The 13,085-nt window shown below is 39.0% G+C and overlaps 2 protein-coding genes across 5 annotated transcripts in view; one reads left to right on the forward strand and one right to left on the reverse strand.

The window, feature by feature from the left end:
* Positions 1 to 8,124, forward strand: part of LOC127619352 (ankyrin-2-like) — a 132,025-nt gene extending 123,901 nt beyond the window's left edge. Inside the window, exons 49-51 of the mRNA XM_052092251.1 lie at positions 1,660 to 1,848; positions 2,986 to 3,077; positions 4,529 to 8,124. Coding sequence (XP_051948211.1) covers positions 1,660 to 1,848; positions 2,986 to 3,077; positions 4,529 to 4,754 — 507 coding nt within the window. The 3' untranslated portion in view covers positions 4,755 to 8,124. The remainder of the gene's footprint in view (positions 1 to 1,659; positions 1,849 to 2,985; positions 3,078 to 4,528) is intronic.
* Positions 8,125 to 8,499: 375 nt separating this feature from the next.
* The window catches only part of LOC127619546 (calcium/calmodulin-dependent protein kinase type II delta 1 chain), a 103,016-nt gene continuing 98,430 nt past the window's right edge, over positions 8,500 to 13,085 (reverse strand). For all 4 annotated transcript variants that reach the window (XM_052092430.1, XM_052092415.1, XM_052092424.1 and 1 more), the window contains 2 exons: positions 12,408 to 12,641; positions 8,500 to 12,251 (listed from right to left, as the gene is read on the reverse strand). In XM_052092430.1, coding sequence (XP_051948390.1) covers positions 12,409 to 12,641 — 233 coding nt within the window. In that variant the 3' untranslated portion in view covers positions 8,500 to 12,251; position 12,408. The remainder of the gene's footprint in view (positions 12,252 to 12,407; positions 12,642 to 13,085) is intronic.

Genomic DNA, 13,085 nt, shown 5'->3' on the forward strand with positions numbered 1-13,085 from the left:
ATGACACAAATGGAAGTATGGGAATTATGTAATGACCAAAAATGTTAAACATTCTCTCAACTAACTTGGGGTGATGCTTCTTAAACTGTACTTATAGGAATAGTTCACGCAAAAATGAAAAATCAGTCGTTTACTCACCCCTGTGTTGTTATAACCCTATATGACTTTCTTTCTTATTCTGAACACAAAGGGAGAAATTGTGAAAACATTATGTGCTCAGTGATGTCATACAATGGCAGTTTATGGTGACCACCTCTTCAAGCTTCAAAAGAACACAAGAGTATCATTCAGAAGTATAATAAATTATTCCGTGATACTCATGATTGTTATGAAAACATACAATAACGTTTGGTGAGAAACAAACCAAAATCGAATGTATTATTTAATGAAAATGTTCACTGACCATTGAACTCCTGTGCGCGTTCATGAGAGCAACGGTTCACATTGGGGCATTCAAGCAAAAAACTTGTTTTGTTTATCTAAAAACAGCGCTGTGTCTACCACAGCAATAGCGACAACAGAAGACAACACAGCTGCACACAAAACAGAGAACAGAAATAACTATACATGTCTGAAGAGTTTGTAGTTGAAGAATTGATGCATTTCTATGTCCAGCCTTGTGGAGGACCAAGTGTGCCGCACAAGCCCTCAAAAGTGAAGCCAAACGTCTCGATCGCCCCCCGGTGACTGGTCCTAGTATAGGTCATAAACCCCGCCTTCCCATGTTATTCAACGGGACGTGAGACCAACTAAACAATTAAATTACACTTCACATATCTTTTTTCCAAAGATAGTTTCTGTCATTTACTGTCGTTTCTATCACGCTGATGTAATTTCAAGTGTTTGTTTTTAGTTATTTGATGCTATAAAAACAGTGCTGTGACATCATGATTGACAGGTTCTCTGAAACTGACTTTTTTTCGGGATCTTCGGAGGACTGAGGAGATTGGAGCTTTAAATTTAATATCTAAATTTCTATAATTAATTATTTCACAACGTCATAAGTCAAAAGTCAAAAGTGCAGGGGCGTGTGCTTGCGATTGATTCAGCGAGAGTGAAGGCGGGGCCTTGGCCTCACTACTGCGCAGGTTTGGTCCCAAAATCGCAACTGCGCAGACTCAAGTCCCAAGATGTCAGCGCCATATCGGGACACTGGCGGCTTCAGTTCTCACCAATGGAAAAGAGCGAAGGGGCGTCGTCCATCTTTTTTTTACAGTCTATGTGGAGGACCTGTTTTTAGATAAACAAACAAGTTTTCACTTGAATACCCCAAATTAATTGTTGCTCTTAGGCCCTATCATGAACATTTTCACTATAGAATACATACCATTTTGGTTTGTTTCTCACCACACCTTTCATAACAATCATGAGTCTCATTAAATAATTTATTAGACTTCTGAATTATACTTTTGAAGCTTGAAGAGGTGGTCATCATAAACTGCTGTTGTATGACATCACTGAGCACAATATATTTTCAAAATTTCTCCCTTTGTGTTAAGACAAAGAAAGAAAGTAATATGGGGTTATAACAACACAGGGGTGATTTTCATTTTTGGGTGAACTAATCCTCTTAGTAGCTCCACGTATACATGACATTTGTTGACTGCTCTTCCTCACTGTCCACTCCAACTCATCAATTGTTTTGTCCATTCATTTCAGGTGACCTTCTCAGAACCTTTTGTTTATGGAGGAGCGGCAGCCTCTGAGTTCGAGGAAGAGCCCGTCCAAGGTCGGAAGGTCAGCAAAGTCATTAAAACCAGGGTAGTTCAAGGTGAACGGATGGAAAAACTAATCGGAGACCCTTCGCTCTCTATGGATCTCCCCTCAGCCAAAGACGACTTTGAAAAGGTCAGAATCTAGTGGATGTAAAGGGACTTAAGGGGTATTACACTTGTATTTGCAATCAGTGAGTTATTCAGTGTTAATGCTAAGTGGTCTTAGTGTCCAAATACTTTTGGGGCTGTATAGTAGCCTATATTGGCACTTTTCCACAGCACGTTACGGTTCGACTCGACTCTCTTTTCTTTTCTGAGCTCGCTTTTCCACTGCAGTTTAGTGCTGCTTCAAGTGGGTGGGATTATGGGCTGATCGTCATAGTTGCGCGCCTCTACTGCCATGACATCATCTTAAACGCGACATAAAACAATAAACAATAACACAACCGCTGGCTGTTAGTTGCTAGCTCATTGTGCTGCATAAAGCGGTTGTTGCATGGTGATTTTTACAAGTGTAAACTTTCCAGTAGCTGCTCAACTAAATAAAGTGAAGCTTTCAAGCAGAGTACAAAGTTAACGTAACAAAACATACCATCCTCCATCGTGGACTCCAGCCGAGTCCAGGGCACTCTCCCTCCCATTGCTCGCCGGTTTAGATAGCGTCCATTTGGTCGAACCACTTCCACTTTTCCATGATGGTTCTGTTGTCACTGTTTTTTTTTTTTTCGTTTCTCTACACTGTTGGTAGATCCGTTGGTAGCCGTGTGTGGCCAACAGCTGAGACACTTCCTGAAAGACTTTTTCGCTTTGCGTCGTTTCACTCGTCGCTTACGAGAGGAACGTCTGCACCTCGTTTATTGACCATGGCGTGGTTTTGCGCACAGCCATTTCGAAAGTCGCGTGAACAAATGATACTTCTATCGCTGTAGCTAACTTTAAAACTAGCGGGTTGATGTCCCATGTCGGAAATCCAGTGACACCGGTAGTGACGATTTTCTCTGACCAATGAGTGATCTGCAAGGTTTTGATGTCATATTTAGTATCGGCTCAGGTTCGCTTGGAAACTCGACCGAGGTGGTACTAAAAAAGGTACTAGGTACTATCCTCCGTGGAAGAGTCATGGCGAGTTGTACTGTACAGTGGAAAAGCCTCAATACTACAATATATTGTGAATATATATATTGCAGATAGCATTATGTTCACCACTAGATGTATTTAATTGGTATATTTTTGAACTGTTGCATATATTGGTTCTCTCTCATATGTCTAGGCTTTGAGCTATGTAGGAGGCTTTGGGAAAGTGCACCTGCCTCATTTAGTAGAGAGAGAGGTGGTGAAAGAGGATGGATCTGTGGTTAGAAGGTCTGGACAGTGGCATGTTGTTTATTAGGGGAATGCTGTGAAGAAAAGAACAGTTATTAAGTGCAACAAGTGTCTGAACAATAATATTTCTAAAATAACTTTTTCACTTTATTATTATTATTATTATTATTATTTTCTTTTAATTAAACATTTAAAAATTCAAGATGGCATTTTGAAGAGGCACGCTTGTGTTGAAACCAGCCTGCTTTGTGTCCAACTAAAGGACATTGTGTCTTTTTACTAAAATGTCACTCTTGAGACAGGAGGGTACATTTGGATATCTGAAGTCAACATGAAACTTCATTCGCAACCCATTTTGCATCCGTAATGTGATGTATTTCCGACTTAAACAGAACATTTCAATAACAAATAAATGTAGGGTGGAGTTTTATCCATTGGGAACTTATTGGATTGTTAAAAGTAGAAGTTTGCAACAATGGTAGAGGAATACTCTCCATCTGAAAAACTACTTGACTCCCATAGTTTGATATAATAAAACAATATTGTGACAACTCATGTGTGTGTCTATGTGTGTTTGTGTGTGAATGTGTGTAGGCAAATTTCCCATTTGTCTCCATTGACCATAATTTTCTTTTTTTATATTGAGCTAATATTGTGACAATTTATGTATATATGTGTGTTTGTTTGCATGTGCGTGCTTTGGGTAGGTGGGTTAAGTTTTGGGTGCGTGTGGGTCCCTAACTAACTCATTTGTTTCCATCAAAGTAGATATATCACACTGATTTTGGGCTTTGGCCTTTTTCTGAAGATTTTCCCAATGATTATTGATATAAATGTTATATCGCCCTCTTGTGGTCTCACAGCGCTATTATGCGACACTATTAAACAGAGGGCAATTTGAGTGAATTAGAAAGCACACAAGTTAGGCTTCCAATTTAATAATACTGGTAAAATAGCGTGCCGATCAATATATTGATATCGATGGGTATTTATGACATCCCTAGTTTCTATTGTTTTTCAAACAGTTCTAGGGTCTGGTGTCATTTTGATAATGCTTTAACACTGCAATACATGTTTTCTTGCATATTACAGCTTTCTTGGAAGTCTTTATATGAACCGGGTCATTAAGTTTCAGACCAAAAAGTTATAGTTTAGTTAAAAGTTTAAACGGGTCAAATAGACCCAGAACTGGATTGAATTAAATGGCTTTGAAAGGACTTTCCTTTTCTAATGACGTCTTCAGAGGCAGAGCAAATGATTACATTTTGATGAAAGATTACGGAGAGTTAGTAAATAGCATACACCAATGAATTATTTAAATCAAGACCAGGAACTTGTATTAAGAAAGTACGGTAAATGGGGTCAATTTTGAATTCATGTTGACTTCACATGTACCATTACTCACAGACTAACAAGAGTGATTAACAAGCTATTTCCGTATTAAAGGTGTTCAGACCTGTCTTTATGACTCTAAATTGTTTGATTCGTAGGACCCGCATGCATAAGACGCGCACACTGAAACAAACTGTAGTCAGAGATGGCCAGGCCAAACAAACCCACCTGGAGCGACTGGAGGACACCCACAACACCCTGCGACCCGACAACCTGCAGCAGCATCTGCATCAACTGCTTCAACGCTACTGCACCCCGGAGGTGACCGAAGAACCAGACGCAGGACAAGATTCAGATGCAGGGGAGCAGGACAAACAAGAATAAACCACAGATTTTCGTTTGTGGTGAGCGTTTAATCAAGACCTCTGCAAAAAATGTTGCCGGGAGCCCTTTCTTTCCACCTCGGAGAAACGTCCCAAACAGATCTTTGCTTCAAGACCCTTTTGGTTGTTCTTTTTTTTTTAAATCTTTTATTATTTGTTTATAATCTGCTTTTCGCTTGAATGTCTTTCTTTTTCTTGTCCCTGAGTTCTCAATTTATTTGATCATTTTGTGACCAAAGATAGCTTTTCCTTCTGAATTGTGGAGTGAATTGTATAAAACATGGATGTTTCTTTATTTATTGTGTCATTTTTGGTTGCTGTGGTAGAAAGTTGAACTTAAAGGGACAGTTTGCCCAAAAAGGAAAATGTATCATAATTTACTCACCCTCCTGCCATCCCAGATGTGTATGACTTTCTTTCTTCAACAGAACACATTTGAAGAAAAATGTAAAATATCTTAGCACAGTAGGTCCTTAAAATGCAAATGGATGGTGATATGACCTTTTGAAGCTCTACAAATCACAGACAGTCAACATAAACGTCATTCATACGACTCCACTGGTTAAATAAATGTCGTCTAGAGCGAAACGATTGCTTCTGCTGCTCAAAAGATCAGTATGGGTGGCTGTGGCTCAGGTGGTAGAGTGAGTCAGCCACTAATCACAGGGTTGGTGCTTCGATTCCCGGCCCACGTGACTCCACATGCCGAAGTGTCCTTGGGCAACACACTGAATCCCAAGTTGCTCCCAATGGCAGGCTAGCACCTTACATAGCAGCTCTGCCGCCATTGGTGTATGAATGGGTGAATGAGACACAGTGTATAGCACTTTGAAGACCGCTAAGGTTTAAAAGGCGCTATATAAGTGCAGACATTTACCATTTATTTATGTACTTTTTAACTATAAATCATTGCTTCTGGTCAGCAGCGGTATGTGCATTCACTTGAGGGCGGGGTTAACAACTGTCTCTCATGTGACATATCCGCGTTGGCATGTTACGGACGTAATCTCTCGTTGTTCTCTCGGTTCAGACATCCATGATGAGCACACGAATGCACCATTGTGAATAAACAAACAGCGTCAAATTGTGGCTGTCCGATGGGAAAAACACGTATCTCTACTTTTGGCAATTTTAACTTTTTATAGATGGAATGCGCCGAATGACCTACTGGTTGAATTGTGCATCGAAATGACCAATGAAAAGATGTTTAACAAGCATCTCTATTGGCCTTGAGAAAGGTCCATCAAAATCACGTCTGTCCCGCCCTCATGTTTTGAAGAGCATCAACTATAGCGTCTGCTCATCTATAACAGAAGCACCAAGGTAAAGTATTTTCTCTTGTTCTTTGAAAACAGTGTTCAAATATGTACAACTATAATAGGAGTCCAAAAGCATAGATTTGTGTAAATAACACTATTGTTTTTTAGTTTGCGGTGTAGTTAAGAGATTGCCTACATCGTGCTGGCTCTGTGATTTTCCTGACAACCAAAGCCATTCTTCTATACACAAATTATACCAGTCATATACGGCTGCCATATTTACATCTTCGCAAAACCGCAGTTTGTGAGGTGGACCCGAAAACGTCTCGAAACCGAACTGTCCACTCAACAACCGTACTAGGAACCCTATTCATAAAACTGATTTCAATCTAAAATAGTATTGAAAGCTCAGATTATATCCAAAAATAAAATCTCTAGCAATTGATAACCAACCAACTGAGTTCTGGGAACACAGACAGTTGTGTTCTTTAATTGAATGTGCCATTGGGACCCATTTTTCACATCAAAAGCGATCGGTTTTCTGACGTTCATTTAACCAGTGGAGAAGTATGCATGGCTGGAATGGTGATCTGGCATACTGGGCATTTTCCCGGTGTTCTGGCGCACTTTGGGGCCGATCAGGGGCGGACTGGCCATCGGGAGAACAGAGCAGGCCATTGTGTCGGCCCCAAAATGGACCGAATGGGCCACGATAAGCTAAAATGAGCCACCGCGTTATGCAAAGCGGACCACAAAACGGTGCCGCGATATGCAGAAAAGAACAGGAAACACCCCCCTAAACCCGATTTCTCTTCCCAGCCCAGCCCTGGTCATATGGATGGTGATTATGTTGGCTGGCTATGATTGTTGGAGCTTCAAAGGTTGTATCACCGTCCACTTGCATTTTAAGGACCTACTCTGCTAAGATATTTTTCATCAAATGTGTTCTGGTAAAGAAAGAAAGTCATACACATCTGGGATGGCACGAGGGTGAGTAAATGAAGAGAGAATATTCATTTTTGGGTGATCTATCCCTTTAACATCCCTGATGAGAAGACCATCTTAGACCAGCATGAATTTCCAGGCTGGTTTATGCAGGTCTAGCTGGTGGACCAGCATAGCCTTTCACCAGCATTGTGTTGCTGGTTAAGCTAGTTACGAAGCCTCCAGTACACATTTTATGCTGGTGACCTTCAATACTGGTCTTTTCAACAGGGATGATGACGAAAAATTTGTATGGGTCAATTTGTTTGCTGACCTCATAGTCAAGCCACTGAAGGTGTGAAGACGTGTAAATAATGGACAACATGTTCTTGGACTTTGATAGAAAATGTAAACAAACAAACAAACAAACAAACAAAAACACCAGTATACTCTACTGTCTTCTGTAATCGCTAACTCTACCAGTGGACTGCTGTAATTATAAAAACGCCCAATTACTTCCCAAAACCTCACAACAGGCCGAGATCAAATATCAGTGCTTTTGAGCATGTGAGTTCGTAACCACAGTTAATAACGTGTAGTAACCAGATATCTGAAATAACGGGCGATTTGAATGAGATTTTTATGTTTTTAAGAATAAATGCCATGCTGTAGTCCTTCATAATCACCGAATGCATCTGAATGGTGTTTTACTCTACGGATTTTAATAATCAATCCACTACAATGGTGGAAAGAATTGCTCGAGCTCACCAATAATCAGGCATTTAGACATTCTTGTGACAGAAAGTTTATAATGTCCACACATCCCTTGTCATTCTGTTTGACGTCTTTGTTTTGGTATAACAGCCCTATCGTATTCTCACGAGTGGCATTACCTGCTCAACCTATGTACAGAGTACGTTTGTGTGTATGTGTTATCAATTCTCTTGTGACGATGACTTTATTTTAAACTCACTATATTGAATGTTAATGTTTTTTGAATGAATGTTTTTAAATTAACCTAATTTTGACTTGTTTTGTGTAGAGTCCCAGTTTTAAAACGTTTTCCCCACAACTTTTACAGGAAACGGTCAGCCAAAAATGTATATTCTCGCATCATTTACTCACCCTCATGCCATCCCAGATGTGTATGCCATTCTTTCTTCTGCAGAACACAAATTAAGAAGAATATGTCAGCTCTGTATGTCCATACAATGCAAGTGAATGTTGGCAAGACCTTTTGAAGCTCAAAAAAAGCACACAAAAACAGCATAAAAGTAACCCATACGACTCCAGTGGTTAAATCCATGTCTTCAGATGCGATGCAATCACTTTGGGTCAGACACAGATCAATATTCCAATCTGTAAATCTATAAATGTATATACATTTATATTTAAAAAAGGACTTAAATATTGATCTGTTTCTCACCCACACCTATCATATCACTTCTGAAGACATGGATTATACCACTAGAGTCGTCTGGGTTACTTTTATGCTGCTTTTGTGTGCTTTTTTTGAGCTTCAAAAGGTCTGATCAACATTCACTTGCATTATATGGACCTACAGAGCTGACATATTCTTCTTGTGTTCTGCAGAAGAAAGAAAGTCATACACATCTGTGACGGCATGAGGGTGAATAAATAATGAGAGTGTTCATTTTTGGGTGAACTGTCCCTTTAAAGTATGGCTGAATTTAAAGATTATTTGAATCCCCAAATTTGTGCGCTTGTGGGTTTGACTTGTACCTCTTCCCTATTTGTGGAGCTCCTCCTGGCACTTACAACATGACTCAGATCAGAGAGGGCAAAGTGATTGAATATTGGCAGTTTTGGTTATCCCCCTGTGGTTGCAATGATGTAAAAATAATAATAAAAAAAATGTTAATCTCACATTGACCTAATTTTCTTTTAAGAAGAATGAGCAGATTTAGATATGTAATGTGTTCCTATTGTTAAAGGAATAGTGTAGTTAACCCCCCAAAATGAAAATGGCAGGTGTCCTCCCTAATTATACAGGTATCAGTGTAAGGAGGTTAAATCTCATTCGAATTTGAATCATTTAAAAAGTTCCAATTTATTTGAATCAGTTTAGAATGTTTCAAATGTTCTAAGAATATAATGCATTTTTAAAAAATAAGATGATCAAAGCTAAAACATTGTGTTCTAAATTTAGAACATATTATAGGATATATTTGATCCTTCAAGCTTGTTATAATTTGTGATCGTTAATACAAGCACAATTTACACAAAACCAGTTTGACTATAACCAGGATGCACATCACGCTTAGCAGTTAATAGAGCAAATAATATTAGCAATACAGGTAATTAACAATTGAATATTGGCTAATAATGTGATGCATGTCAAGGGTGTGAAAGTGTGTATGTCTGTGATATTGTGCGCAGTTATCATAGTGAATAGAATAATAATCTGCTTTCTTTGTAACGGACAATAGCATGCACACTTGAAAGAGTTCGATTCAGAATTCAGAACTGGTTTGGGATAACCACTGATTATTCAGTCCTATTCAGACTATACCTTGTTCACTTTGTAGCCCAAAATAAGAAAAAACTATAAAAACAAAAATTGGAAATTTTGTTAAGCATATTCCGTGGCGATGGCAGCATATGGTGAAAACAGCAGCTGCAGTGAGTACTTATAATAAACTGTACATGTATTTAACTTGTGTTTCACTCTCCATGATTTATTTGTTGCATTTGTGCTACTACAGTACAAAAGATTGATGTTTATGTAGATCTTTAGAAGGGGGTTTTGCTTGCCTCCCATAAGAAATGGGGCATTTGGTTTTGAATAATACATTTCGACTAAGTATTCAATGTAAATAGAGATGACAAAGAATGGAAAGTCATGTTACTCAGTTAATATAAGAACTGAAGCTGTCCGCCATGGTTTTCCCTGAAGAATACTGCAAATTCCAATGAGTAGCATAGACCTTATTCACAGCAGCCATATTTGATTTTTGATGGGAATGACAATGAGGCTGTGAGGGAAAGACGTACAGTCAATTTAATAGGTTGCACTGTAGTTTAAAAGTGTTTTTGGCTTATTTAACAGACACGTTTTCATTAACATAAACAAAAAAACTCCAGGCAACATGAGTTGTGGAAAATCGGATGTGATCTTGAAGCTTTTTGCAGCTTTATACCGCGTGTGCCATTGAAGAGACTGTGTACGTCTATCCCTCACAGCCTCGTTGTCATTCCCATTAAAATCAAAGATGGCGCTACCGTGAATAAGGTCCACAGTAAGACTATATGCACAAGTATTAAGAAGTTACCACAACACAACTGTACATTTCAGTTTATTAATGGATTAGGAATTAAAAATGAAGAAAAATAACTCAGTTCAAAAACCAAGTGAGCTGACTTGAATAACTCTGCAAACTGACGTGAAAGCTAAATTGACCGATTTTAAATTCCCACACACTCCATAAAATGACTTGCAAATTATTTTAATAGCGTCTGGTGGTGTTAGCTTTATGCTAAGCTACATGTGTGGTTCTTTAATACTGGAGTTTCCAACCTTTCGGGACATACTATGCCGCCTGGTCTTTTGATAATGTTTTTTCGCCTAAACATGACCCAAAAACATTGCAAACCTGCAATATGCAAGCAAAGAAAGGGTGCAATGAACTACTAAACAGACTGACCACGTATAATGCGTCTGTATGTGTAAAATAAACTAATGCAAACGTTTAAATTACTTGTTTTTGTGTCATAAATATTTTCCAGAAATAATCAGATATACACTGTTCTGTTTTCCCTTTTTTTGCGATCACTTTTGGCACGAATTTCTCACTGAAAAATAGTTTTGCAAGCGGGGAAGGCGGGAAAACCTGTAAACAATCAAATGAGGTTTAATAGCGTGACAGACTGATTGCTCTTTATATGGCTAAGCGTCGTTCCTCTGGGTATATCTCCTCTCTTAAATACTGAATCTACGCGGTCAACCCCATTTAGCTGTTCGTGACATGGCTTTCTTTGCTTGCATATCGCAAGTTTGCAATGTTATTGGCCATGTTTATGTGCAAAAACAGTGGGCAAAGTGTAAGCGCGAAATAAAAGTCTTGCAACTTGATCTACACCTTTACAAAACGTGCTGCGCGCGTGCAAAACAAATTTACACATTCACAAATCTCACCTGCGCGTGCAAATTATTTAGGTACTACAACATTAATCTCGCCTGGTCTGCCATCTTGGATTTATATTTCACTGACCTTGTCACAATGCATTCAGGCATTATCTTTTCCATGAAGGGTCTGGCTTTGAATTTGGTCCAAACAATGCATTTTAGGAGGCAGCAAAAGCCTCCTCTGTAGGCAGCTCACTAGGTTTTGGAATAGGGCATATGTTTGGCTTTACCAGCCATTTGTGTTTCTCAGAATGAGTGTATGAGCACATGTTGTACTGTATAATGAGTTATGTAACATTATTTTCCCATTACAAGTATTAAGTTCAGATGAAGTCCAAAATTATACTTTATGAGCAAAATACATTTTTTGGTGCTAAGAACTAGTCCATAAAATAGCACGACGCTCCTACGTATGCTAACATTAAACTGTTAATACTCCAAAGTGTAAAGCAAGAATAGCAGTTCACGTAACTTCACAAAATGTTGTACATCACTGAAAATCACAAGCAAGCCCATTTTTGTCATTTCAAGAAATCAGTAAATTCTCTCCCATTATATTCGTCGATAAAAATTTAGAAAAGCACAAAAATCAAAGATAACTACAATGTTTTGTAAACGCCATGGTTTGCTAGACAATTATAGATGTCTAACTCGGATTACCGATGTTACTTTTATAATGCTAAAAATTCTTAGATCATAAATGCACACAATTGTTTTGGCTTTTTTGATATACTTTACAACTTGGCATCCTCTCATTTTATCCCTGTGATTACATGTACAACAGAATTTGAATGATCAATCAAAATATATCCTTATACCCAAACAACACCGTTTACCAACACATGGCTTCACAATGTTATACAAAAATGTAACCCTTTAAAATTGATTAAAGTACTTAGTAAGAACATGCATTCCACATAATGAGTATAGTGTGTAAACAGCATACTCAATACATATAAATGCACACATACACACACACACACACCACATCCTGATATGAAATGATTCTCCATCCCTTTCCATTCTATAATCCAGCATTGACGATATGTAAACAAGACTCGGGTACAGTAGATCAAACAGTGAAGATCGTGGTTGTGGTGTGGCAGACACTTGTTGAAGCTCAGTTGATGTCTTGATTTCAGCAGTTGGGCTCTAGAGGCCTTTTGAACTGAAAAAAAGAAATCCCATTAGTATCATTCAGTGCCATTTGTATGTAATGACCGGAAAAACAACGCTAAAAGGTTTAGTGTTCACATACTTCTGCGGTCTCTTTTAGGCCTTACAAACATACAAATCAAACCTGTGTATGCACACAAACACAGACCTCACTTGGTGGGCACAGTTGGCGAGCCAGACCGGTGGAAGTGGATGTTCTGCCATTTGCCATCACGGCGGTGCCAGACACGGGTTTCCTCTGACTGCATGGTGCGCGGCATGCTGTTGGCATCCACGTACTGGGTGAGCCGTATATAGGCAACGCACGCAGCATCCTCACCAATCAGGTGCACGTGAGGATTCAGCAAGATGGTATGAATGGGTTTATGGCTTTTGGAGAGCGCTAGAAGAGATGAAACGTAATGCTGACAAACATCAGAACATACTGTGTTTGGAGGAGTGTCACAGGTGTGTTTAAAGGCACAAAAGACCAAGAATCATGAAACAATCTCAAAGACAGATAGTAAAACGTTGGCTCTGTTTTAAAACCTAGTGCGCTACTAATCTACTGCTAAATAGGCAGCTTCCTTCTGAAGCCGCACCCTAACTGAAAGAGCCGCAGTGTTGGGGCGTACTGAACTAGAAGTTGCAACGCTACTAGCTTCACTACATTTTCAGTAGTGGCAGTGCAGTAGTTCTGCTACTTTCACAACAGTGCAGCTTTTCCCAGTATTAGCAGTGTTGCATCGCAAAACACGACATTTGACACATTATATTGTGAATGCAGCAATCTTTTTAACCAACATCAGTCCTGATCATAACTACCAAATATTCATTCATTTTCAGA

This window comes from Xyrauchen texanus, chromosome 2 (genome assembly GCF_025860055.1).
Source record: "Xyrauchen texanus isolate HMW12.3.18 chromosome 2, RBS_HiC_50CHRs, whole genome shotgun sequence".
In the NCBI taxonomy this organism is placed as follows: Eukaryota; Metazoa; Chordata; class Actinopteri; order Cypriniformes; family Catostomidae; genus Xyrauchen; species Xyrauchen texanus.